At 52.9% G+C, this 25,074-nt stretch overlaps 12 protein-coding genes; 6 read left to right on the forward strand and 6 right to left on the reverse strand.

Annotated features, from left to right (window-relative positions):
• Positions 1-1,059: 1,059 nt before the first annotated feature.
• Positions 1,060-1,793, forward strand: RCC_10509 (uncharacterized protein; the record flags this gene model as incomplete). XM_023775737.1 has 2 exons in its annotated part: positions 1,060-1,197; positions 1,251-1,793. The coding sequence occupies 2 exons, from the start codon at positions 1,060-1,062 to the stop codon at positions 1,791-1,793; spliced, it is 681 nt and encodes a 226-aa protein (XP_023631505.1).
• Positions 1,794-2,459: 666 nt separating this feature from the next.
• RCC_10510 (uncharacterized protein) lies at positions 2,460-3,708 on the forward strand (the record flags this gene model as incomplete). XM_023775738.1 has 2 exons in its annotated part: positions 2,460-2,547; positions 2,600-3,708. The coding sequence occupies 2 exons, from the start codon at positions 2,460-2,462 to the stop codon at positions 3,706-3,708; spliced, it is 1,197 nt and encodes a 398-aa protein (XP_023631506.1).
• Positions 3,709-3,826: 118 nt separating this feature from the next.
• Positions 3,827-5,046, reverse strand: RCC_10511 (uncharacterized protein; the record flags this gene model as incomplete). XM_023775739.1 has 5 exons in its annotated part: positions 3,827-3,895; positions 3,952-4,185; positions 4,239-4,347; positions 4,461-4,652; positions 4,727-5,046. 5 exons carry the CDS (start codon positions 5,044-5,046, stop codon positions 3,827-3,829), a joined length of 924 nt encoding a protein of 307 aa, XP_023631507.1.
• Positions 5,047-5,487: 441 nt separating this feature from the next.
• On the forward strand, positions 5,488-6,150 carry RCC_10512 (related to cytidine deaminase; the record flags this gene model as incomplete). XM_023775740.1 has 4 exons in its annotated part: positions 5,488-5,614; positions 5,669-5,808; positions 5,859-5,963; positions 6,013-6,150. 4 exons carry the CDS (start codon positions 5,488-5,490, stop codon positions 6,148-6,150), a joined length of 510 nt encoding a protein of 169 aa, XP_023631508.1.
• A 210-nt stretch (positions 6,151-6,360) lies between these two features.
• On the forward strand, positions 6,361-7,083 carry RCC_10513 (related to related molecular chaperone; the record flags this gene model as incomplete). Its single annotated transcript, XM_023775741.1, has 1 exon — positions 6,361-7,083. One exon carries the CDS (start codon positions 6,361-6,363, stop codon positions 7,081-7,083), a length of 723 nt encoding a protein of 240 aa, XP_023631509.1.
• A 208-nt stretch (positions 7,084-7,291) lies between these two features.
• On the reverse strand, positions 7,292-9,398 carry RCC_10514 (probable MFS phosphate transporter; the record flags this gene model as incomplete). XM_023775742.1 has 3 exons in its annotated part: positions 7,292-8,703; positions 8,751-9,010; positions 9,061-9,398. 3 exons carry the CDS (start codon positions 9,396-9,398, stop codon positions 7,292-7,294), a joined length of 2,010 nt encoding a protein of 669 aa, XP_023631510.1.
• Positions 9,399-11,876: 2,478 nt separating this feature from the next.
• Positions 11,877-12,685, reverse strand: RCC_10515 (uncharacterized protein; the record flags this gene model as incomplete). XM_023775743.1 has 3 exons in its annotated part: positions 11,877-12,103; positions 12,182-12,558; positions 12,612-12,685. The coding sequence occupies 3 exons, from the start codon at positions 12,683-12,685 to the stop codon at positions 11,877-11,879; spliced, it is 678 nt and encodes a 225-aa protein (XP_023631511.1).
• Positions 12,686-14,491: 1,806 nt separating this feature from the next.
• On the reverse strand, positions 14,492-15,528 carry RCC_10516 (probable Mitochondrial thiamine pyrophosphate carrier 1; the record flags this gene model as incomplete). XM_023775744.1 has 2 exons in its annotated part: positions 14,492-15,439; positions 15,496-15,528. 2 exons carry the CDS (start codon positions 15,526-15,528, stop codon positions 14,492-14,494), a joined length of 981 nt encoding a protein of 326 aa, XP_023631512.1.
• Positions 15,529-15,793: 265 nt separating this feature from the next.
• RCC_10517 (uncharacterized protein) lies at positions 15,794-17,368 on the forward strand (the record flags this gene model as incomplete). The annotated part of the gene is made up of 1 exon (XM_023775745.1): positions 15,794-17,368. The coding sequence occupies one exon, from the start codon at positions 15,794-15,796 to the stop codon at positions 17,366-17,368; it is 1,575 nt and encodes a 524-aa protein (XP_023631513.1).
• Positions 17,369-18,190: 822 nt separating this feature from the next.
• RCC_10518 (uncharacterized protein) lies at positions 18,191-20,947 on the forward strand (the record flags this gene model as incomplete). Its single annotated transcript, XM_023775746.1, has 1 exon — positions 18,191-20,947. One exon carries the CDS (start codon positions 18,191-18,193, stop codon positions 20,945-20,947), a length of 2,757 nt encoding a protein of 918 aa, XP_023631514.1.
• Positions 20,948-21,268: 321 nt separating this feature from the next.
• Positions 21,269-21,914, reverse strand: RCC_10519 (probable Translation machinery-associated protein 22; the record flags this gene model as incomplete). XM_023775747.1 has 2 exons in its annotated part: positions 21,269-21,756; positions 21,821-21,914. 2 exons carry the CDS (start codon positions 21,912-21,914, stop codon positions 21,269-21,271), a joined length of 582 nt encoding a protein of 193 aa, XP_023631515.1.
• A 699-nt stretch (positions 21,915-22,613) lies between these two features.
• RCC_10520 (probable oligosaccharyltransferase, STT3 subunit) lies at positions 22,614-25,012 on the reverse strand (the record flags this gene model as incomplete). XM_023775748.1 has 3 exons in its annotated part: positions 22,614-22,987; positions 23,042-24,787; positions 24,853-25,012. 3 exons carry the CDS (start codon positions 25,010-25,012, stop codon positions 22,614-22,616), a joined length of 2,280 nt encoding a protein of 759 aa, XP_023631516.1.
• Between the last annotated feature and the right edge of the window lie 62 nt (positions 25,013-25,074).

Here is a 25,074-nt window from a genome sequence, read left to right on the forward strand (position 1 = left end):
CAACCATCGAAGCCGAGCTGCACCGGAACACATGCCACGCTTCCGACGACCCTGAAGACCATGWAGACCATATTGCGATCCAATATCCGTGATTGCGGACAGGAGTTCGTTTCCCAATCGAGGTTGGCGTCACCACGACATGTGAAGCTCTCGACATACCACGCTTCCTCACTCCTTGTGGTATACCGAGTCGATTTTTGAGCTGAGCAGTGTAGCTATGACGACTACAGCGTAGCCATGGAGGATCTTGTTCATACTGTTGTTGGCGTTGAAGCGGCTGGAACGCTTCACGACTCAAAGAACGAATCTGTCAGGCCATGCGCTCAAGCGGTAACCTTTGGCAACACCGGGATGACTGGTTGAACACCACGTGGAAAGGCGTGGTACTTCAATATCGTAGTWCTTACGCGGGTYAGTATCCAAGATGAAGAGACATCATGGTACGCTCCAAGCACAGGCTGCAGGAATCTTGCTCCTGCTTCCCCGACCTGATTTATGGTGTTGATCACCGCACATCACGCCTAGTCCTCGAAAGAGGCCCCAGGCGTCTCCGCGATCCTTGGTCGCCAAGCAGATATGGCCTACTGCGACGACCGTTGTGTTTAAGGCTGTCTCACCCAGGCTCGCCCATCCTCACTTCCCTCACAACGTCCAGCTACAGACCCAAAGGCGCTTCCCTAGTCTGGACTACTTCGCCTCAAGTATGTCAGATATATACTCGGCGTCCAAGAGAGTTTGAACTCAACATCCCAACCGTCGTCGTCGTCGTTACTACGCTCTCTAGCTCTCTTTCTTAATCTGATCACCCTTGTCATTCTTTATATATAGTCACTCGTTCTCATTACTACGCTTCACCATATGCGTCACTCACTTTTCACGCYGCGTGCTTTGGCGACGCTTACCTTCTCAGCGGCTTCGGCCCTTCCACAACATGTCGATCAAGGAATACTTGCCGAGCAGACTTTTGGCTGTCCTGGAGAACGGACTCTCAGTCTCTGCTGTACTGGCAGGATACCGTCGAATGGAGCCGCAGACGATTGCCAAGAGAGCTTGCATTTCATGATTGGCCCGACACGACTTTCTGCGGATGACTATTCTCGACAACTCCATTCAAGCACCGTCAACCAATGCGGCTCCAAGCAGCTGAACAAAGGCTACAAGCGTCCTGTTTGCTGCAAAGCAGGTTTCAAACCATCCGTAAGTGTGCTAACATACTCGTACCCACGGGCATATTCTGATGACCAATGCAGGGCAGCGCTCCAGGTTATACTGGCATGAACTGTATCGATGGGTTGGTRGACGGCGGCTCAAGATGGAGCTTCAAACCCAAGTATGACTCGACCGTCAAATCCAAGTACTCCGGCGTATCCAAGCGAAGCAGTTCGACGATTCAAAAGAGAGGTCCTCTGGCATCGGCAGTGGAGAGTATCCCAATCGCAGACAACGAAGCCATGATTTTCGCCTTGAGCCCAGAACCCGAGTTTCCCGAACATTTGGAAGGATCTCCGTCGTCAGCTCTCGCTCCGGCCGAACTCAACCATATACTCTCCGAGATGGATGTGGCGACCTCTAGAAGAAGCGTGCGGAAACGTTCGAGCGGAATATACCCGGATACCGAGCCTAGTGGCAGTGGTCACCAGACACAAGATGCCGTGCTCAGAGATCTCCTCGCCAGTAACATCATTCAACGAGCCTCGCGGGCGAAGGCCTTTGGCAGCGCGGGTGTCGTAACGAAGAGATCCTTGGCCCGTGGACGGAGGGAGCCCAAGGATATGACGGCTAGCAGCACTTGATGAATGGGATAAAGAATGCCGGAAAGAAGGGAGCGTAGATGCCAGGGCAGGAGCCAGATGCAGGACATTAGTAGCGATATTAGCGTTGTGATAACATTCAATTGGAAAATATTCAGATTAGCAGAGCTAGATAGCTAGCACGAAACAAGTAATGCCTGGGGCATCAGCGGCTTCCGCTGGGCTTCAAGTCCTTTGTTCTCACGTTTGCAAGGTCCAGTTCGATAGTGATGAGGCGGAGGACTAAGGAGGACTGAGGAGGTACCTACAGTAATCGTACCTACCTCAGTGGCTCCTGGCGATGACATTCCATTTGATTGGCTGTCTTGGCCCAATGCGGGGCGGGATGGTTATGGAAGTGCCATCTGAATAGTCTAGACTGCCTGCGTAGAACATCACGACCTCGACGATAACCATCAAAAAAAGACAATAGCAAGAAAAAGTGATTTCGCCTGATTAGTGTCCATCGCRGAAAAAAAACCCCCATTGTGTTTTCAAGTCTACACATCCTTGGGATCCTGCCTTCTGCTTCCTCTCCACCTTCCTTCCTTTATTTCGCCTGCCGTCGCATCCATCGTTGACTGTCAATTGCATCTACCACATCGCCTTTCATCCTCATTTCTAGACCCGCCTGGCCAAGCAGGAGCTTCATCCAGCAAGAGAGACGGAATGTCTTCAGAAACGACAACTTCCACTTCCGCGCTGGAACAACGCCTTTCGACACGCCTCGAGAGCGTTTTCGAAGACATTGGACAGGGTGAAGGATACCAACGCCATAACTCATGCTGTACATGCTAACATGATTCCAGCCTACAACAGCGTGGAGGAACGAGTCCACGCTCTGGAAAGCACTTCTCCCAACTATGTCAAGCGACTCAGCAAACTAGAAGGCATCATCCGCCCACAAGAGAAACACGACAAGGCCCTCCAGGATGTAGCCAGCGAATTGAACAGGATTAAGAACAAGTTGCAGACATTCGTCACCGGCTTCCAAGATCTGGAAAAGAGACATCAGACTCTTGCCAACGATCTCTTGGAGAAGTCCAACGGTTTGAGTGAGCGGATTGATAACATACGGCCAACCGACCTTACCGCGCTTGAGGAGGAGATCCGGGGAGTGACGACTGTCCTCACAGAGACCACTCATCACATGAACAATAGACTCGACAATGTCGCCTCGGAGTTCAAGCAGCAAAGTGACAGTATGGCGAAGAGGCTTGCTGACATGCCGATGATCGATGAGCATCAGGCAGAAATCAACGCCAGCGTACAGTCTCTACTCACAAGAATTTCAAAGGTGGAAGCCCAGCAGAACGACATCCCGCCGAAAGAGCTCTCGGCTAATGCCCTGGCCAAAGCCATGATAAGTCGGCTGGTGCAAGGTGATTCCATCGACAGCACGACCCTGGCCCGCCTACGGAAGGTGCTCCCTGCTCCTTCCTCTGACACCGATTCGCAAGATGCATCTCCGCCAGACAAAGCTGCGACCACGAAACCCGTCTCCACGCCCGCCGCATCATACCAGGCCCTCCCGGGGAAGGAACCGGCGCCGGCTCATGCACAGCGCAAGCGCAACATCGAGCAACCACATGGCGATGATGGTGGCGCCGAGGCTACAGACCAAGATACCACCCGACCACGCAAGCGATCCCGCGCAAATCCCAACTCGCGGAAGTCGAACGCCCGAAAATCTTTGGGAGCTGCGCAGACGATACAAATTGGTGAGAGTATCACAGAGACGTCTACTAGCCGCGGGACCCAGGAGGATACTGTCGACACAGAAGATTACGAGCCGGAGGAAGGCAGCGAAACAACACCCAAGGTTAGGCGCTCAAGTCGTACGCCCAAACCGAACAGAAAGCACGCCCCCTTTTACACCTTGAAATTCCATTGTTCGGCGAGTGACCAGATGGACTGAAAACTGTGTCGAAGTGTCATCTTGTATCGATGCGGTGGTAGTTTTCATGGAAATATCGTAACTCTGCTTCAACGACGCTTCACGAAAAGTATCGTCATGCTTCTGATAATCAGTCAAGTTATATCAATGGAACAGTCATTGGATTCATCACAGAACTTCCACCGTCCACAACCATGTTTGCTCCAGTCTTCTTCAAGTCAGTAGCTGTAAATGACGCTGCATATCGACCGGGAGGAAGCGTACCATGTAGCTTGAGAACCCGCTCGCCAGAAATCCCGCCACCCTAGCAACCTCATATGGCAGACCTGCACGCTCAAGACCAATAGTCTGCTTCTTCGTCTCGTCAGAATGCAGGCTTGAGGGAGGTAGCTGAGAATTCTGTCCCTTGCGATCGATTCTCTCAAGATTCGCTCCGACATCGATCTGTCCTGGCGAGATGCAATTGATTCGTACACCAGAACCTTTCAGAGAGACGACCTGGATCAAGCCATCAGCACATAAATCTATAGAAACGAGTTTGATGAACACACTCCCGCTTTCACAACGCCCAGAGCGGCGTGGCTACTCATTGTGAACGCTGGGCCCCAGCAACCTCCAATAGTGCTCGCTATACTTGCCACAACGATGATACTTCCATATCTAAAGCAAAAAGGTATACTGATCAGCGAATCTTTTACTGGCTGACCAAGCATGAAGCCGCATGTGTACATGGAATGGCGGGTATGCTCTGTATATAGCGATATTCAACCTACGCGTGTTCCTTTGGCGTGGCATTTGGATAGCTGCCCTTTGGAGATGTCTTCTTCATAGCAGCGGGTGCAAATTTCAAAGCATAAAAGGGAGCCATGGAATTCGCCTCGAAGAGTTTGTAGACATCACTAGGCGTCGTGTCGGAGATACTGAGCGGGCCTAACAATCCTGATGAATTGACATACACGTCGAGTCTCCACGACATCGCCTTGTCAGCGTTGTTGCTCTCGTCTAGTTATAGAGGGTAGCGGACGCMGAGTATACTCACCTGCCCCAGGCGTTTAGGGCGTCGTCAATGAGAGCCAAAGTCTCCTCTTCGGATGAGTTTTTGAAAGGGTACAGGATGACTTTGGTGTTGGGGAACTCCTTGTTGATGGTATCTGGTAACCCAGCGTGATCGTCGAGGGAAGATGACGAGCAGGCGTAGACGCAAGCGGCTCCATGAGCTGCCAATTCCGCGACTATGGCTCTTCCTACGGGCTGAGTGGCACCGGTTACTATGCATACAAACCCGTAGAGTTTTCCATCGACTCGATAGGGTGAAAAATGGCCGTTGGAGTCTGTTGAGCTTTTCGTCGTGGCTGCCATTTCTCTGGAAAGGATATCTTGGATGTTGATCAAGGGATCTCACGATAGCCGTAGAATGAGAATACATCTGGAACACATGGCGATGCGGCTCTTGAAGGCTTGTCTTGAAGGCGTTGCAGCTCTCTCCACGGAGAAATCGAAGCTGCAGATAAGCAATCATTCATCGTGTAAGAGCTACCATCCAATCGGCGACAATGCATCATACTCCTAGGAAACGCCCATTGCTTTCGACGTGCTGTTCCGCAACATCCTCTGTATGCCATGAGATGAGTCCTAGGATTGTTTCGGGCAAGATGTGTCCGTTATCACGCAACGCCTCGCGCTATCGAGCAGAGCCAAACTGAAGTACGAAAAGTACGCCGGGATGGGCAMAGTTGAGTATAGATGTGTCTTCACTTGCATCTCGAGCGCGGAGAACCTTATTTCTCTCTCCTTCCCGCGATGGCCTCAACCACCCCTTCCAAAGCTGGCCACTCTCGTCATGATACTGCTCTGATCCATGGTCTGTCAGCGACCGAAGTTCAACAGCTTTCGGAAGCATGCGTCGAAGCTAAAGCCAGGGCATACTGTAAGCGCGTGTGTTTGCTGCCTCTCTTGTGCTGTATCTAACAACATGGTCAAGGCCCGTATTCGAAATTCAGAGTTGGTTGCTCGCTGCTTCTGGCGAATGGAAGTATTGTTCAGGGTGCCAACGTTGAGAATGCTGCGTATCCGGTTGGAACGTGTGCTGAGCGAGTCGCGATTGGCACTGCTGTGGTACAGGTAGGCTTTGATTCTCATACTCAGTCAATCATCATGCTCACTGTTTCCAGGGTGCAAAGAAGGGAGACATCCGAGCCATAGCGGTCGCCACCGATATCAGCCCACCTGCGAGTCCGTGCGGAATGTGCAGACAGTTCATCAGGGAGTTTTGCGAGGTATAAATGTTCTTGGAGATTCTGAAGAGCCTCGGGCTAACACTACTAGCTCAATTGCCCGATCATGATGTATGACAAGGATGGCAAGTCGACTGTGATGACTCTGGAGATGTTGCTACCAATGTCTTTCGGTCCAGAGAAGCTCCTATCGACTGACGAATTGACGGCGAATATCGGGTCACAATAAAACATGGCACAGCAAACAGCCGTCCACGGGATACGCGTAGAAGATGGAAACAGAAAATAGTCAACGATCCACCAAGGTCAATGTACCTCAGTACCTCTTTCCGAAAGCGGAAGCTTACCTCATCACTCACATGTGAACTTCAATCTTTTGACTCGTCATACTTTATACCTATTGCCTCACATCACACTTTTCTTTGCACCATCTTTCACAATGCGCTCCCAAATAGCCCAACAGATGAGACGAGCTGTCACAACTACATGCGCCAGAACACCTCCAGCCCGCACACCCTTCATCTGTGCAAACTGCCGTGTGCAAGTCGAAAGAGGCGTCCCATCCCCTCGAGCATTTACCATTTCCTCCCAACACAGACAAAACTCCAGCGACAAACCTCGAATACCCGAAACCCACTACGACTTCTTCCCAGAAACATTCCCTCAAGGCCCACCACCCAGCGCCTCCTTCTCGCCCGATCTCCGCCAATTGCGCAAGGAATTCCTACAACTGCAATCAAAAGCACATCCGGATCTCGCTCCTCCAGATCAGAAAAGACATGCTGAAGCACTGAGCATGCGTATCAATGAGGCGTATAAAACTTTACAGGACCCTCTGCGGCGGGCACAGTATCTTCTGGCGCAGAGGGGAATAGATGTGGAAGATGAATCGGCAAAGCTTTCGGAAAGTGCCCTGTTGATGGAGGTCATGGAAGCCAGGGAGGCTGTGGATGAGGTGGAGAACGAGGAGGATCTTGTTGCTTTGCGAGCGGAGAATAATGCTCGGATAGAGAATAGTGTGGCCGTGCTTGAGGATGCCTTCGCCAGGGAAGATTTGGAAGCCGCGGCGCAGGAGGCGATCAAGTTACGGTATTGGTGTAATATTGCAGAGAGTATACAAGGATGGGAGAAGGGAGTCGGTGGTGGGGCAATACATCATTGAGCCTTTCACACAACACGATAGATTTGTACAAACGTGGCTTTTCATTCACGAGTCTCAGGTTCGCCTCGCGCTGTGAGCTGTAGATTCTGACTCTGGTTATTATAAGCATCAATTAAAGGCGATATTCATGCCWCCGTTGGTCGTATCGTGCCCAAATACTTCATCCAGTCAAAACATGTTTTGCGCCATTCCTAAACTATCATCACTTTTACAACTGCTTCTCATCATGACCCTTCTCCTCTTGAATGGGAGATCCATTAAGGTCGCTGGCATTCCCGTTCGCTCCCGGCTTGAAGGGCGAATTCGCACCCTTCTGACCTCGTGTGCGTTCGAAGAACGTACTTATCTCGGAGCTCCAGTCGTCATCTTCGGGAGCCTCGTGACCCTCCTTCTCGGTGGCATTGCGTGCCATGGCGGCTTCCCAGTCAGCTCTCATCTCTTCTACACGCTGTTGATAGTCCAGCTCGGCGTTGTACGGCTTGTGAACCCCACGCATTATCTCCCACCAGGACAGATGCTGTTTATGAATGGCGACACCGTGGTACTCATTTTCCCGTCCAGCGCGAATGTAAGCCCAACGACGCTCCTGCTCCTTGAGATCAAGCCCTGTGGTATCGGGAAGGAAAATCCAGGTGAGAAGAGCTCCGGCGAGACCGAACCAAGGGACGACCAGGAAGCGAGTGGGCACGTCAATGTAGTTGTACAAGACGGCCGCTGTCAATGCACCGAGCTTGCCGCAAGCAGCGGAGAAACCGTGAGCAGAAGCACGTACGGGAGTCGGGAAGACTTCCGCGGCGACCAGGAAAGTAACGGAGTTTGGACCAAATTGGTTGAAGAAGGAGGAGAGGAAATACATCGCCATGAAGCTATGCACTCCGGCWCCTTTGGCGAAGTATTCGTAGTTGAATGCCGGAATGACGAAGCAGATGAAGTCGCCCAAGAAACCGATGATTTGCATCCATTTGCGGCCATAGTTCTTGTTGTCGATCAGGAAGGAGGCTAGGTAGTAGCCCACAAGCGACACACCAATGTTCAGGAGGTTCCACAACCAGTTGACCATGACAGAGCTAGTGTTACCCGTGATCGTCGCGATAAACTCGGCCTGGAAGAGCTTGTTACCATAGAAGAAGACATCGTTGGCATACCATGTACCCGCGGTTGCGAGAATACGTCCACCGAAGTAGGTGAAGGTCAAGCCCAAGGACTTCGTATCGTAGCCAGTGACAGATCCCTTCTTCTTGGCCTGCTGGAGAGTCTTGGATGCAGACCTCATCTTGTAGGTACGGTAGTAGCAAAGCCAGAGGGTTCCAACAGCGGGAATCGCAAACGAGACACGGTAGGTCCACTGCACCAGTACCTTGCCGTATGGCGCAGTTGAGCTGCCACCGTGGAAGATCAACAGTAGAAGGATGAGGATGACCTGGTTCAACCATTGACCCCATCCTTGCATGAGGAATGCAGAGGTAACTTTGCGGCCGCGGTGTAGACGATCGTCGCGAGTAGAAATCTTCCCAGAGCCAACAGCGTTTTCCATCCCGGAGGTAGCAGTCATGGGGTATTCACCGCCAACGCCAATTCCGTAGAAGAACAGAGACCAAACATAGCAAATGACCCAGCCGTCTATCACCTGTTAGCACGACTCGAGATCATTTTGTCTAGAAACTTACTAAGTGTGAGTCCCCACGAGGCTGTGAGCATGAGCAATCCGACAAACATGATGACGGCGTMCTGGATCAGCCCCCATCGTCGACCAAGCCAATCGCCCAGAACTCCTACAAGAATCTGGCCGACGATGATTCCACAAATTTCAAGGTAGTCAACAGATTGAATCCATGTCTTATTGCAGACGACATTCTCCTTTCCCCAACACAACGGGAATGCAGCTGCGAAGAGTGGCTTCAGGTTTCCAATTGAGAATAGCACGTATCTGAGGCCGAGTCAGCATGATTATGTTGGAAATCTGTGGAGAATGCTCACCCTTCGAGTAAAAGTCCCATTCCGGGAATGACCATGTTGCGAAAGTAGAAGCTTATGGGACTTAGCGGATCAGCCTTCATCATGCTGCCGATTTCCCGGAGTTCGTTTTTGGCCTCCTCCGAGTCGACCTTGTTAACAAAGGCAACACGCTTGCCAATGGGCATGTCGGCCCAGTATGTGCCGTTCTCGTCGTAGCTGTCGTTGGGTAGAAGAAGACCGCGAAAGACGGAGGCCTCGCCGTCTTTCATGTCAAGGTTCGCGGTTGCAACATGTTCGCCGCCCATGTTTGGGCCGTGAGGAGCAGCGAGACCGTAGTCTCGCATGGATGAGTCTGCCATTTCCGCAACCTCTCTCGTCCAGTGGATGTGAGATTACTGCTGAATCGCACAAGTTGTGGTGAGATGAGAGTGCTGGGGAACGCCGGGCTCTGTTATACCAATGCACGGAGTTCGGCCCAGAATACTGGAGATTTGCGGCGTGGAAGTAGCTAGCTTGATATAGGGCAGTCAAGGCGTGGGATCGGGCGCGCTGACGTCTTTCTTGCACGTTGCGAGCAAACCGCTCTTGAATGGCTGCTGCAATGGTAGGATCTGACGGGCTAACAATCGTCGCTTGCTAGACGCATCAGACGGACCGACCGGAATGTGTGGTTAGGTGTTCTGCCTGGTGGCACAGCACATGTGCACAGGTTTCCAGGAAAGAGCGAGGGATTGTAGGATGGAAAAGATGATGTGCGGTGAACAGTTGCTTTTCGACCTGATTMAGCGGATGACAATCAGTATTTTTAGCTTTCACGTTTCGACCAACGGATCACATCCCAGTAAGCAGGGTTCACCGTAGGCTCGCTCGAGCAGGCTCAACAGGAAGGAGAATCGTGGGTCTACCTACCAAAAGCTCCGCATGGTGGAGCCGGTAAAAAATCTCTATTAGTTTGTAATGTTTATCATCCGCTTGGGACTACTAGATGTGGCCGTCTGCTTCGATGCCGTCTTAAACTCTCCATACAGCAGCTGCCGATTTGGAAGGACCCGTTAAACCGTCGACAAGCTGGGATGTGACGTTATTCTCAAGCAACGGCGAAGCTGGCGAAGGCTGGTCAGTTCGCTCTTGCAAGTTGCAAGCATTCGCCAATTGCTTGGCCTTACGCACGTCGCCGTTTGTCGGCATTTTCGCATGCAAGCGAGCCACGCGGAAAAGGAAGTTTGAAGAGAAGTTTGGAATCCAATGCCGACTGCGTGAGAAAAGACCAATCAGAGGTGGGGGATGAGGCACGTTTTCGAAGTGTAGTCCAAACAGTCCAGACGCTAACAATGCAGCTCGCATCCTGCCGTGGTTCCGCTTCTCACCAGAACTTCCACCTCCGCACAGGTCAGCGAGTCGCCGCCCACGATTGTACATACTCCAAGTTGGTGTGAGATGTTACTGTTACATTTGCCACGCCGTGCGGTGGACACGCCTATATTTGATTGGGCTTCCTTGATGCATCCCCGTACAGAATGCCCAGCGGCGTCTCCGGTGGCATACTCAAAGCGTACGCCCCATTCGAAGAGGATCTTGTGTGTTGCACCGACGACAGGTGCCGTCATCAGATCGTGGCGCTTAATCATGKGCAAGAAGCTTTGCAGGCGCTCGCTTGTCGCGGTTGGCGCCAACGATCGTGCTGATACCTCGTGGTAATAAGGAGGGAGGAAGCTTCAAAAAGCTTCGATGATCGTCCTGTTTCATCTCGAGGCGTGGAAGAGTGACAGTGCCGGGAGAGTGATGCTGTTCGCACGTGGTTCCCCTCGAACTTGGTTGGTGAAGCTGCTGAGAATATCGTCAATTGATGTCGCCGTCGACTCCGATGCGTTTGAGAGGCAGCATCGTACGCTGGTATCGTCAGGGGTCGTCAGGTTGGATCGATGGCTTCTCTTCACGTCTCTCCGATCTTCTTCACACTCGCTAACAAGACTCCTCAAACACCATTCGACACTCCTACCGAGTGAATTGCAGACTTCGATAATGTCGTGGAGCACATTGTGATAGCCAGGTGGGAAAGGTGACAGCGTTGGTGAGCATTGTCAAGCAGTCTCATCATCAATTGACGAACATGTGTATTGTCACGCCGGCAGTCCACACACATTACTATCTCCAGCGCTTACAAGCCTGGAACACGAACGACCTCCTAGGGTTTGAGAGCTTTCGTGCACTCGTGTCAAGGACCATGTTTTGCGCCACACGCCGTGGCCAAGTACCAAGTACCCCACAGGTTCGAGGCATACTTTCGACTAGTGCGCCATATGCATGTTGTGTTCTGACCGCAGCAGGGAGGAGAGCCAGATATCCGGGATGGCCCTGAAAACATCATCTCATCGAGGCAATAAACAATGTTAAATTGAACTTTGGAGGCAAACTTTTCGATACCTTGCCAAAGCAGCATCTGTTGCTTTCGATTCTTGCCGTGCATCGTGTACCACGGGATACAAGCTCATCCCGGTGGTTGCACCACCAAGCTCATGTATGTAGCAGCCGAGCATGGCCGCATCGTGGCTCATGTTCACAACTTCCGCAATTGAAGTGCACAGCATTGGAAAAAACATGGAGGAAATAGATGGTACAATCGACCTCACTCCATTTCTTTTTGTTCTGGATTTATGAAACAGTAGACACAATCCACGCCGCATGTCGCATTCATGCATTAGTGGCGAGCGCGGTCCGACCCAACCCATATCCCAAGTTTCATCATGGTAATGTATTGGAATCCCCAAAGAAAGCTCCATTGTGGGCAGCGTGCATGCCAAGAGGCACAAGACATTTCGGCATCACAGCGGCATAATCTAGGCCAAGAAGACGGAGAGACCGGCGACCAAGGCGAAGCCAGCGGCAGCGATCTTGAGAGAGCTGGCGGCGCCACCAGCGGGGATAGGCTCGGATGGAGAGGCAGCACCAGTCTCGGAAGATTCGGCGGTGGTGGAAGTGAGTGTGGTCTTGGCAGAAGTGCTGTTTCCAGCGGTAGTGGGGTATGGGACGGTCGCGTTGGCAGTCACAGCGGTGGTGATGGGCACTGTTAGTTCATCGAATTAGCATTGAACATCACAGATTGAAAGAAGTTTTCAATCGTTGAAGCGAGGGAATTACGTACCGACTGGCGCGCTGGTGGCGTTTGAGTAGACCGAAGATGGGGTGGGGACAGGCACGATGGCGACCGAGGTGGTGGACTCCGCCGGGACATAGGCGGGTACAGTGGTAGCCTCGACTGGGTGGGTTTCCACGGCTGGAGTGGTCTCCACGGCGGGCGGAGCCTCGACTGGGTGGGTCTCCACGGCGGGGGGAGCCTCGACGGGAGTGGTCTCGACGGCTGGCGGAGCCTCGACGGGATGGGTCTCAACGGCAGGTGGAGCCTCCACCGCTGGGGTAGTCTCAACAACGGGCGCGGGCGGCGCGGGCGTTGCGTACGCTGGTGGGGCTGGGGGGGCCATTGGGCCAGAGTAGAACGCTGGGACCTGGATTTGTCCGTCGCTGTGCATTGTTAGCAAGTGGTTGTGCTGTGAAGGTGAAGCGAGTGAACATACGCAATCTGAGAGACGGGGCCGTCGGCGGAGACGTAGGCCGCCATTGCGACAACGCTGAAGATGGTGGAGCGCATGTTGCCGAGTTTGTTGGTTGTAATTAAAGAGTTGTAATTGAAAAGCTGCTTGATGGCTGCTGGTGATGGAGGCAAACGAATGTGCTTGTTTGATGTTGCAGAGTGAGGGTGAGAGGTGGAAAAAGAAGAGGCCGATGGAAGTGGAATGCAAGTTGATATCTCTCCACCGACAAACCTGCATTGAGCCTAGTGTGTTACAGGGTTGTAGCTCCTTACATGCCACCCATGTGCGTTTTCCCACTGTACCTGAAGATGAACCGGTCAAGTCCCAACAGGTGTCTGGGCTTCCCTGGCTGTCAGCTCTTCCTTGTTGCGGTCTCACGATCAGCAGTTCGCCTCTGGTCCTCACCGAATCTTCCCGCCAAAATGCTCAGCATCTGCAAAGTCTGCACAGCGTACAAAAGTACGCGTTGAGGTGCCACACAGCCATGAAGCCACTCTACAAGCTCAAACGCGCTAATGCGCCACTGCTTTACGCGCGGTCCTCCACAACTCTTTCAGATCAGACCTGAGTAACGCGACATGCAACCCCTGACGCTACCGCACCCGGGAGATGTTGTTTGCCAACGTTGCCACGACAATGCTGTCGCAAGGCGGTTGTGCTTTGACGGACAAACGCAGAGAACTGCCAGATTGGCGGAACTGAAGAGAGAGTCCTAGCGGGTGCACTGGTGCTACTCTGGACCACAGGCTGGGATGTACTATGAAGGACCGTGCCAGTTTAAGTAGGCATCAATATGGCCCGGTTTGGCTACCAAATGAAATGATCGTTTGCTGGCATTTCAGAAAGCATGCTGTGATGTATCATGTGTACAGCTCATCGCGATCCGCATCGGAGTAAAATGACCGGACTGGAAGAATACCGCTCAGCGGGGTTCTCGGCCTGTCCAGTCAGGAGTAACATGCGCAGGACGTCGGTCCGCTGTTCGTCAGGTTGTACAAATTTGGGATGGCACCACGGATCGTAAGCCAGATTGAAGGACTCGGCTCCTAGACCAGGAAGGTGGCTATTGTTTGTGTTCATGTGGCGTGTAATCACTTCAGACCGGTATGCCTCTCTCCCTCCAAGCCCTATCCAAAAGCACACTGGCTCCTCCAAAGGAAGGACGTTTCTTCACCCTTGTATTGACGTCTTCCAGCTCTTGCCACGTAAGTGAGATCGTGTTGAGGACCATCTAGGCATGGATCTGTTCTGTCGTACGCCTGAACTACCAGAACCATGGCATCTATGACACTCTCCCGACCTTATCGGCGCTCGCCCAGGAACGCGACTCATCCATAATCGCGGTGTGGACTGGCAATATATCTGCTGGATATCACTCCGTCGAATTTCTTGCTGAAAAGCATGCTCAATGAATGAGGCAATAGAAGGTCCGATTGTCATCCAAGCAAGGTCGCAACTGACGTGCTGGAGGTCCAAACGGCCAAACTAGCCTCGATTCGGCGGCCCAAGCCGATTCCTTCGCGCGATGGCTTTCCGACTGCAAGACACACTAAGGACCTGATGATGAATGCTCGTGGGATCGGAYGACGGTATCATCACTTGCGGACATGCCTCCTCGGTCTATGGAGACTGTGCATATATAAATGTTGTACAGACTGGAACTGGAGCTAAGAGGGACATTGCGACTGTCCTGGCTGTACATCTTGAAACACGGTGCCTGAGCGTCAATCTACAGGTTCAAGTAGAGGTTGGAACCACCCCTGAGCGCCTCGCTATGCCATCAGAAGATCCTGATCAAACACTCTATACCGCCTGGGCAGTTCCAGCTGCCTACAAGCTTGGGGCCGTACCATTTCAACGCCCTATGACCTCAGAGCATCCTGCGTGCGATCGTCCCAACTTCTGAGGAGTTTGAGTGCTCGCTCGTAGGCCCACATCGTTACGGCGCTCGATGGTGCAGCCTTGATCAAACTGACCGTCAACCCTCTGTAGAGTCCAATTGCTCCTTCTCTCGCTAGTATTGTTTTGATGGTGTTCAAGACGCCTCGTTCATATACGGGTATTCGAGCGCCTCCAATGTACTTGCTGCGACTGGGACCTTGAACCTGCAATCTCTTCCTCACGGTATCAAGGGGAAACACCACGCTCTTGCTGAGAATGCTGGCCGTAACTCCTGCAACGGCATCTCCCGATCCAAAAGGCAGATGGATGGTTGAAAGTCTGGGCTTGAGGCCTTCGTAGAGGGCAAAGAAAAGTCCCATATAGGGAACAATTTGACCAATACCGGCACTGATACCACGGAAGAAACCTGCCGCACCCTCTGTACGCGTAATGTCACGAACACTTCCCAGCAGCCCATCATAAACCCTCTCAGTGCCCTGTGCAGCGAATCTCGTCCGCAGAAGGTCGAGGGGATATGTCGTCGTTGTTGCTGCAGTTCCCGCAAGAGCACCACTGATGAAGCTCTTGGCTGCTCCTGGTATCCTCAAGTCACCCTCCTCGGAAAGTCTGTCCAATGCTTGAGAAGCGCTGCGGTAGGCGAGGAATTGCACAGCGCCATAACTGAGGTATAGCCCTTCCGCGGGTATATTCCCCTTCCAAAATCCCGTGATGCCCTCATGTCGTAGAATGTTCTTTGCGACAATGTAGATTCCGGTGGGTGTTTTGGATGGGATAGGTTTCGAAAGCGGGTCGGCGAGGGAATGATAGTGAAGCTGCAGACGTATCTTCACCACATCCAAAGGTGMAATACAGAAACGTGATATTAGGCCAGCAACTGCGCCAGCGACCACGACTTGACCACGGGTGCCCTGCATCGCAACTGGTGAGCCATTGGCCGATACCAACGAGGGTTATTGGAACCTACCTCATCGCGGAGATGCTCTGGGGCCGCAGACATCCATCAGCCTGCCAGCGGAACGATATGAGCAGGATTCAAGAAGGTGGGAGAAAATGCAAATGATGATGAAGATCGCAAGCGAATCTGGTCACGGAGATCTTCGTACAGGAGAGGAGCTGTCTTTTGGCGCCAAGCCCAGGAAGATGCTCCGAGGCTCTGCTCTCCAGTCGGGTACCTTATTCGTGTTCCCTCTGCACCCACATACCAAGTAGTCTCACTCCCACACAGGACCAAGAGAGACGAGTGTACATAGCGGAAACCAGAGATGTCGGTCAGGTCCTATACCCGGCTCTGCAAGCGGCACCTCGCATGCCTCGATAAATCATCGTTGAGCCGACATCGGGTGCCGCCCCAATGGAGGCTTGCGTCCAAAGTTCAGACTGCTGAGTTTGCATTGGCCACAGATGCTGTGCACGATAAGAGACGCTCTCTCAAGGGCGCTGTCAGTCTCACGATCGATGGCGAAGACTACAAGTTCCCCCCGGTTCTGYTGCGAGACCTTTGCTCATGTCCTCTTTGCATCGACCAGTCCACCCGACAGAAGCTGTTCGCGACTGCAGACATTCCATTTCACATTTCCGCCAATAACTGCACCGTAGGTCAGGAGACTGCTACCGTTTCCTGGGGGGACGATGTCCCCGGATATGGCCGGGAGCACAAGTCCGAGATACCGCTCAGCGCACTCCGGAATATCATTCAATTCGGCAAGCCGGTTGGCCACCGAATCATGGATCAGAATCTTCCGAGAAGAGTGTTCTGGGACGCGAAGCACTGGGACGCGAAGGGGTACTGGGACGAGAAGGGTTACATGTATCGCGACCTGGATTTTGATTACGATTCTTACATGCATGATGATAGTGTCTTACTCGCCGCCCTTCAAGCGCTTCACACGCATGGACTCCTTTTCATTAAATCCGTTCCGGGAGATGAGAAGTCTGTGGAGACTCTTGCTGAACGTATTGGTCCGTTGAAGAGCACGTTCTATGGCCGAACGTGGGATGTTCGATCTGTGCCTCAAGCAAAGAATGTGGCATACACCTCGCAGAATCTAGGCTTCCACATGGATCTACTTTACATGGAGCAGCCTCCTCATATTCAGCTGCTCCACTGCATTCGCTCATCCTCTGCGGGCGGCGCCAGCCTTTTCACGGACAGCTTTAAGGCAGTTGAAGACCTCTACAGATCTAATCCTGAGCATTTCGAGACCCTCAGCAAGACGAAAGCAGCGTTCCACTACGACCACCCAGGATCGCACTATTACCATCAGTTCCGTTCGGTTATCGAGCCGAAGCCCAGAAGCATAGGTCGACGAGAAGTCTCTTCATACCACGAACTCGAAAGCTTGTCCGCTCAAAAGATGTTCCAGCCAACCGACTTTGTGTCTGCTGTAGCCTGGTCGCCCCCATTTCAAGCACCATTCGCGTTGAACCAAGACGTGTGGCCCAGGCAACGTAGACCCAGCTCCGGCGCTCAACGTTTCAATGAAAGACTGGGCCGAAACGTACAACAGTGGCACGAAGCTGCGCACGAGTTCAACGGTCTTATTCATCGCGGTGAAAATATCTACGAACGGTTGATGAAACCTGGAGAGTGCGTCATATTTGACAATCGGAGGATTCTGCACGCTCGCAAGGCGTTTGAGGTCGGAGATTCCGGCAAGGAAAGGTGGCTACGGGGAGCCTACATTGACAAAGATCCGTATTTGAGCAAGCTTAGAGTCTTGATGGGACAAAACAGAGAGATGGAGAGTATAGTAGGCGGCATTGAAGATGACAGCGAGACCCCGATACCCGCTCGGAACAGGGCACCAAAAATACACAAGGTCATGCTAAAGGATTAGAGGAGACAATGGAGATGTTGGGGTCTTGACGTGATGCTTCAGATGTCGAGAACTAGGGAGTCCCAGTCACTCTTCCCAGAAAACAGCACCACACAGCGTCCCATTCCATCGGACGTTTCTCAGACCAACAGATTGCTCTCAAGCATCCTGACGCTCTGACATTGGCAGTGCGACTCTTCTCGCAACTAGTCATATCGAAAGCGGGCCTTTAGCCATCAACAATAACTTCCGAAGCAGAAGGGTCTATCCATGGGCTTGCTTCGTGTTGTGGATGCGCCCAACGTCAGCTTTTGATGATGCCAAAGCACTAACTAAGCCAATGGCAAGTACAACCAGCTGCGAGATGGATCCCCTGCTGGTCGGATCTCCGCAGAGGGTTTTGGCGTGATGGGCTGTCGCAAGGAAGCCGGAAGTACAAAACGTGATGTCGCTTGTCGATCATTCCACTAGCGTCCATCGTTGTTGCCGGGCCAAAAATAAGCTTCGATCTCACTTCCACTCCATTCTCGACCTACAGAGTCTCCCAAAATACATACCAACACCTCGGGGATCTTGACTGGCATGTCGCGCTTCTGGAGATTTTGAGACGCTACAGCGCACGCGATATAGTCCAGCATACTTAGGCGCCACGCAATGGGCAGCAGTAACACGACAGCAACAACAACGAAACCGACAATACCCAGGTAGCGATTGTGACGACACCGACGCTCTTTGACTCGGAGGAGCATCTTGGACCCGTGCACCATTGGCATAGCATCCCAACAGTATACCCCACCGCGGAGGAAGGCAAGCGTCGCGGTCACCCGCACCGTCCGCCGCATCATGGCCGCCGTGGCTCACCCGACGCGCCCGCAAATGCACCGCAACTCGCCCTTGTCGAATTTTGGAGCACCATACGGCTTCTCCGCCGACGCGCCCATGATCAAGCGCATCGATGTTGGCGATGACAGCGACTCCGATGACGAGCCCCCTCCGGCCCTCAAATTCTCCAAATTCACGCAGGAACTCCTCGCCGATGCCCATTCTTCGCCCAAACATGAAGTGTTGGGCGAGGCGCAGCGCTACAATCGGTCCATCAGCGTAGGAAAGGCGGGTTTGGACACTCCCAGCAGGGCACCAGGGCTCAAGATCATACGGCGCAGCTCCCCCTCAGCGCCTACCACCTCTGGGGCCCGGGAACGAGGACATACACCACCACGTATCGTACATCTAGGCGCGAAAGGGACTGGCTCCGAAAAGCGATCCATCAGTGTATCGGGACCCTATCAGCAGCGCTATGGGACGCGACGGGAGCCCACACCCGAAAGTAATGACATCAGATCTGAAATTGTAACGCCCGCGCAGGCTCCGCGAGCCACACGCGCAACTCGCATGCGAGCGAGCAGCAATGCCTCGCAGGACGACCCTGCGAATTTTGTATCATCCAACAGCAGGCCCGGCTCTCGTAATGCGTCTCGTGGACCCCCGGACACGAATGAGAGGAAAACTTACGCGATCGATCTCGGTCGTAATACAACTACACAACAGGCTCCAGAGACAATATCGAGATATGGCGCATCCACTGCAACACGTACACGCAACACTTCTGTAGAGGCAGCTTTGCCACCTGGATCTACGAGGATCAAACGGGCGCCTATTGGGACTGGGTCGTTTCTGAAAAGTGGACCTGTACGGCGCGGCTTCAGGCGAAGGGACAGCGAAGACAACATTTCGCCTATCGAGGACGGACCCGCCGGCTCGTCTTCCCAGCCAAGTGCCTCGAGCTATACGCCGCAAGATAGAAGTTACTCACAGATTGACAGCGCGAGGAGTCGAAGCGGGAGTGCCAACACCCGCGCGACATCTGTTGATCCCATATCAGTGCACGATTTCGCTCAGCAACACCATGGCAACGAATCTAGACCATCGTCACGTCAAGGAAACTCTTATTTCTCCAGAAGTCAAGCCAGTGTCGACTCCCGACCTGCGTCGCGACAAGCTAGTCATGAGCTTCCAAGGAGTCGTCAGCCGAGTCTTGAGCGCCCGCAGGTCAGAAGACAGGCAAGTGTACAGCAACTAGACATGGCGGCTGCGCCGGCAGTACAGCATCACAGACGGCCCAGCATGGATCCTAGCCATGCAAAGCCAGTCCTGGAGCAAAGAGCAGCGCATCGGGCGCCCAGTGCAAGTCGGCCGGCTTATCGCCACGCTGCGCCCAAGGTCACTACGGATGCCTCGGAGGATCAGGAAAACATGCCCCCTCCGACGTTTAAACGGAATAAGGACCAAGAGTTCAAGTACTTTGGGAAGCCTTCCATGACAGTCATGTCTGATGACGAAAAGCCCAAAGTCGCGTCCGTTCATGAAACTCCTGTGCCAGTTCCGCAGCAAGATCAAAGGAAGACCCTGGGAGCCATCAGTGGCAACACTCCCCATCGAGCGGCGCCTGCTCCACCACCAAAGATGAGTGTCTTGGACACCGCCACCACAACGGCTGGTGCATCAACTGCAAAGTCTCGGAAAAAGCGAAACCATATGGTTGTCAATGGCAAGATCTTCACTGCAATGGGCAAGATCGGCAAGGGCGGCTCCAGCGACGTCTATTGCGTAATGGCCGAGAACTACAAAACCTTTGCCCTGAAACGGGTGRAGCTAGATGATTGCGACGAGCATGCCGTGCGTGGCTACAAGGGCGAGATTGATCTTCTCAAGCAGCTCACCGAGGTGGAACGTGTGGTCAGGCTGTTTGATTGGGAGCTCAACGATGACAAGCAAGAGCTCCTTGTATTGATGGAGAAGGGGGACACTGACCTCAGCCGCATCCTGACACTTCGGCTAAACGGTGTCGATGCTCGCTTTGATAGCGCATTCACACGCTATCACTGGAAAGAAATGCTGGAGTGTGTCCAAGCGGTCCATGAACACGATATTGTGCACTCGGATCTGAAACCCGCGAATTTCCTGCTCATTCAAGGAAGGCTGAAACTCATTGATTTTGGCATTGCGAACGCTATCGACACGGACAACACTTGTAACGTGCACCGGGAGTCACACGTAGGAACGCCCAACTACATGTCTCCGGAGAGCATCACCGATACCAATGCTGGTGATGGCAGCAAGGACGAAGCTGGACGGCCATTGAAAAAGGACATGCGCATTGGCAAGGCTTCTGACGTCTGGAGTCTGGGGTGTATCTTGTATCAAATGGCGTACGGCCGGCCCCCTTTCGCGCACATTCCCAACCAGATCACACGAATCATGGCCATCACAAACCCCAAGCACATAATAGAATTCCCTGAGACTGGTGTTGGTGGAGCTACGATTCCACCTACTTTGATCGGCACGTTGAGGAGGTGTCTCAATCGGGATCCCGAGAAGAGGGCCACAATCAAACAGATGCTCGCAGAGACAGATCCATATCTCAATCCCGAGGGAACCGGAGCGGGATCCGTGTTAATAAGCGAGGATCTGCTGGGCCAGATCATAAACAAGGTCATCGATCGTTGTCGGGACAAGCGCGGCGTGCCGGGGCCGGAAGAGGCAGCTCAGTACCCCAAGAGTTTCTTGAATAGGATCAGAACCATGCAAGAAGCTCGATAACCTAGGCTGGAAAGAGGTGGTGTAGGAATATATTCAAAGCATTCATTGTTATCTGGAGCATCATGTTGGATGTGAAGATTGCATGTCAGTCTCGCACTGTTTACACCTCTTTCGTTTTACTGTCTCCGATTTGAATTGGGTCTGATTTGGATAGGCGAGGGAGATTGTTCCAATCCAGAATCTTGGACTCCTACACTCTCTACAGTGCACTGTCTCGTCTCGTCTCTCGTCTGATCTCGTCAACTCCATGCTGCCGTATAGTTATCTATGCCCACAACACCCAACTCATGCTTTCGCTCAACAAACACACAGCACTTCCCCTCAAACAGTAGGAGCAGACTTCTTCTTCTTGTCCTCCACGCACTCAATATTGTCCTCCGGAATTCCTTCATGATGCTCACCCAACCAATCCACCACATCATCACTGACATCTCCCTGCACCGTAATCTCCTCTCCACCACTCGCCGTCTTGGTCACACTACTACCCGTCGCAAACTTCTTTCCAAACGCCTTGGCCGTGGCTTTCAAATCCAGTCCAAAGGCCTCCAAACCCGAAATCTCCGTGACGTATTTACGTTTATTACGCTCCACGCGCTTGATGATGATTTTACTGGCGGCGCGCTTCTCGGACTCGCGAGCTTCGGCTGCTTCGGCTTTGGCTGCTTTTTTGATTGCATCTTTTTCGGCGCGCTTCTGGGCGTCTACGGAGAGGGTGCTGAGGTTTGCGGAGAGGGCGGCGTCGGAGTAGAGGGTGGAGTGAAGTTGTGGGTGGTTCTCTGACAGCCAGTCGGAGCATTTCTTGGTGGTTCCTGTGAATGGGGAAGGATGTTAGTTGGAGATGGCTCTTCAGTTGGAGGGCTGGGGGTGATTTACCGCCAAACTCGCAGTACTCTGGTGGTAGCGAGCAGACGCCGCAGTAGATTACATTCTTGGCCGGATGGGGCGCGGTGGAGGCGACTTCTGCCATTGTTGGAGGAGAGAAAGATGGTGTGGTTATTGTTTAGTTCATGTGAAGTGGGGTTGGTTTCAAGGGAAGGGAAGGCGCGGGGCAGAAGCGTCCCGCCAGGTCGTTGCCAATGTTTTTGGCGGGGGTGAATGTCAGGGTTAGGGTTGGGGTAGGCTGTTCTTCAGACATCTCCATGCATTCACCTCAACCCACCGCATCATGTATCGTGCTTGGGCTGATCTTGGTGCTGGGGCTCTGCATATGAGACATTGAGGGAGTTTGCCGTCCCATAGAGGTCCATTAGGTACTTGAGCCATAAGGTACGCAGGCGTTCCAACAAGCCAGCTTTTATTCAAGAAAAGCATGTGCATAAATCCCACCACTCGGAGAAAATCGAGCCTGCGAACAACCATCGTCCTTACATTCCAAGGTCCATTCGCGAGAAAGCCCAGTAGGAGATCTTTACTCCTGGCCCGTCGTAGCAGCATACAAAACCCGCATTACGTCAAGAGAGCACCCTACACTTCACCAACAGTGTGAGCCGAGTGTGGTTCTCTCAAGAACGCCCTCCCGCGAGTTGACTTTATTCTCGAGAGTACCGGCGGATGTCCTCATTTTTCCACTGTAATTTCAGCGGCTGCGTTAAAGTGATTTGATACATATTTCCCAAAATCTACTTCATGCTTTTGAAGACTATCATACAAAGCACTTCCCTCACACTCATTCAACTCTCAGGACTCTCGGTCCTCTCCTCTTCCCCGCCTTGACCTTCTTCTTGTTGCCCTTCTCGAACCCAACCGCATCTTGATGCGATCGGCCAAGGTTGTCAAGATCCTTGACCTTGTAAATTCTAATAATCCAGTTCTCACTGGTGAATGCCTCCTCAAGAGTGGAGAGCTCGGGTCCCTCGGCTGGGACTTTGCTTCCTCGTACGCGGTCCGTGGCCTGACCGGCTGGGAAGAGGGAGTTGTAGTTGTAGTAGCTCATCTTGTACATGAGCGAGTTGCGCATGGTTGGCGTTGCTTGGTCGTCAACACGGTATTCGCCACGTGGAGTGAAGTAGTCGCGCTCCTTGACCTCATCGGGCCAGATGCCTGTAAAGTTGTTAGCAATAAATTTCGTTGTTACATTGTCAAGATGGTGCTCACCCTCAGCGATTCGAACCATCCACAAGAACTTGTTGATGTCGTCACCGCTGTATCCTAGCAGTCCTCCAAACACAATAAGCACGTAGTCCACTTCGTGCTGTCTCATGATAGGGTAGGACACCTCCTCCCGGCTGGACATTGCCTTGCCGACGGTGGCGATATGTGTGTTGTTCCAGGTGTTGTTATCAACAAGCGTCGRTCGGTCAGCCATACCACCAATTTGGTAGCCGTAATCCCACCAGCTCATGACCTTGGCAGTCTGGTGAGTGTTTTGCCGCAGCCAGTAGTAGGCTTCACGGTAGTCGTCAATGATGTGCTGGCTGCCATCGGGTAGTTTAGACGCAAGCACGACGGACGGTGAGGAGTAGGCGTTCGAGGTCACCCATGTGCAATGCAACACAAAGAGGAGGAGATAAGCGGTGATGGCTCCAGTAATGACAGACTTGGAAAGGTAGCTGTAGATGCCGACCAGCGGCGCCTTGGTTGAGCGCAGAGACTCGGGAAGAGCAGCTTGAATCTTGTCGGTAATGTTGGCAGAACCATTCGTGCTGCCATTGGCCTTGGGCTCAGGCTGTGGCGCTGGGGTGCTGGATAGCATGAATGTGTCCAAGATCTGGCTGAGAGCAAGAGCTGCGGCTACACAGACCACAGGAGTGAGCGTCAACATCAGACGAACCATGACACCGGCGAAGTAGCTGGCAAGCACAGCGTAGATGACGATGAAGACCTGTTCGTCGCGGAGAGTGCGGAAGCACATGTAGACACCGGCCGGGAACAGCCAGATGAGCATGTTCAAGTCGAAGAAAAAGGCAGGCCATGCAGTAGGCTGATGCTCAGAAACGGATGCAATGATGGGAATGTGGATCTTGGCGTATCCAGTGTCCCAGAGGGAGTAGAAACGGCCACTCCATGGCGCAATGGTTCCCGAGACCGTCAGAAGTACCAGGCCACCGAATGCAACACCAAAGACGATCAAGACCATTGCACGAAGCAGGGTCTGGAACTGCTTGGATGGCAGCTGGTAGCGGACGTACTCGGCAGCGCCGACCAACTGGATGAGACCAAAGATACCCAAAGCAGCCATGTGGTCACTGCTGCGGATTGGAAGGAATCCAACGAAGGGAATCTGCATGCTGGCCAACGTTCCCAACGCATACCAGGTCGTGTAGCTGACATACAGTCTCGGGCTGAAGCGTCCCATGCAAATCAGCACAAAGGCGTGCAGAGGCAGCAGGTTGGTGATGAAGACGTATCCACCCCACGCGCTGACCATGTATCCGTAGAAAAGCGCTGTCAGGGCTCCCCACATGATGCTTCCCTCTTTCACAGCCTTGATCCACAGGTAAAAGGTGAAGACCAGCAGGAAGATGGCAATGGCCTCGTTATCGTACGAACCAGCCACACTTCTGCTGATGTATCCTGGGGCGATTCCCATGAAGATGGCAGCTAGGAGACCCGCGGAGGGGCTGTCGCTGATTTCGGAGGTGAGGAGGTATGTTGCAAAGGCCGTGAGACCAGAGCAAGCGGGTGCGAGAAGGACGCAAATGTTGCGAATGTCGACGGGCATCGCCAACGCGCGGAGGGCGTGGTAGATGGCACCCGAGGTGACCATCAGACCCGGGTAGAGCGTGCCACCGGTGACACGACCGAGAGGATGCCATGTTCGGTCGTCGAACCAGTCCCAGAAGTTGTAGAAGCCGTTGCTGACCAGGTATTTTGTTGCGCGGAAGTTGAACCAAGGATCGACTGAGTGAGGGATATGTGAGTAAGTGTATCTCCAGGGGATAGCGAGTGCAGGTTTCAATGCTTACATTCGTGGATGATGCTCTCGAAGCGGATGACGGAGAAGAGACGGGCGGAAATGGCAGCTGCGGCAATGGTGCAGAGGATGATCAGACGGAGCAGGCCTCGCGTGTTGCGTCCGCTCTCTCCCTTGAAGAAGAAATCGGACCCGGCGGTGTCGTGAGCCATGGCGGGTGGTTTGTTGGAGGCGTCAATGGCTCAAGATCGTCTCGTGAAGGTCAGTGAAGTAG

The sequence above is a fragment of the Ramularia collo-cygni genome (assembly GCF_900074925.1).
Source record: "Ramularia collo-cygni strain URUG2 genome assembly, contig: RCC_scaffold22, whole genome shotgun sequence".
Classification (NCBI taxonomy): domain Eukaryota; kingdom Fungi; phylum Ascomycota; class Dothideomycetes; order Mycosphaerellales; family Mycosphaerellaceae; genus Ramularia; species Ramularia collo-cygni.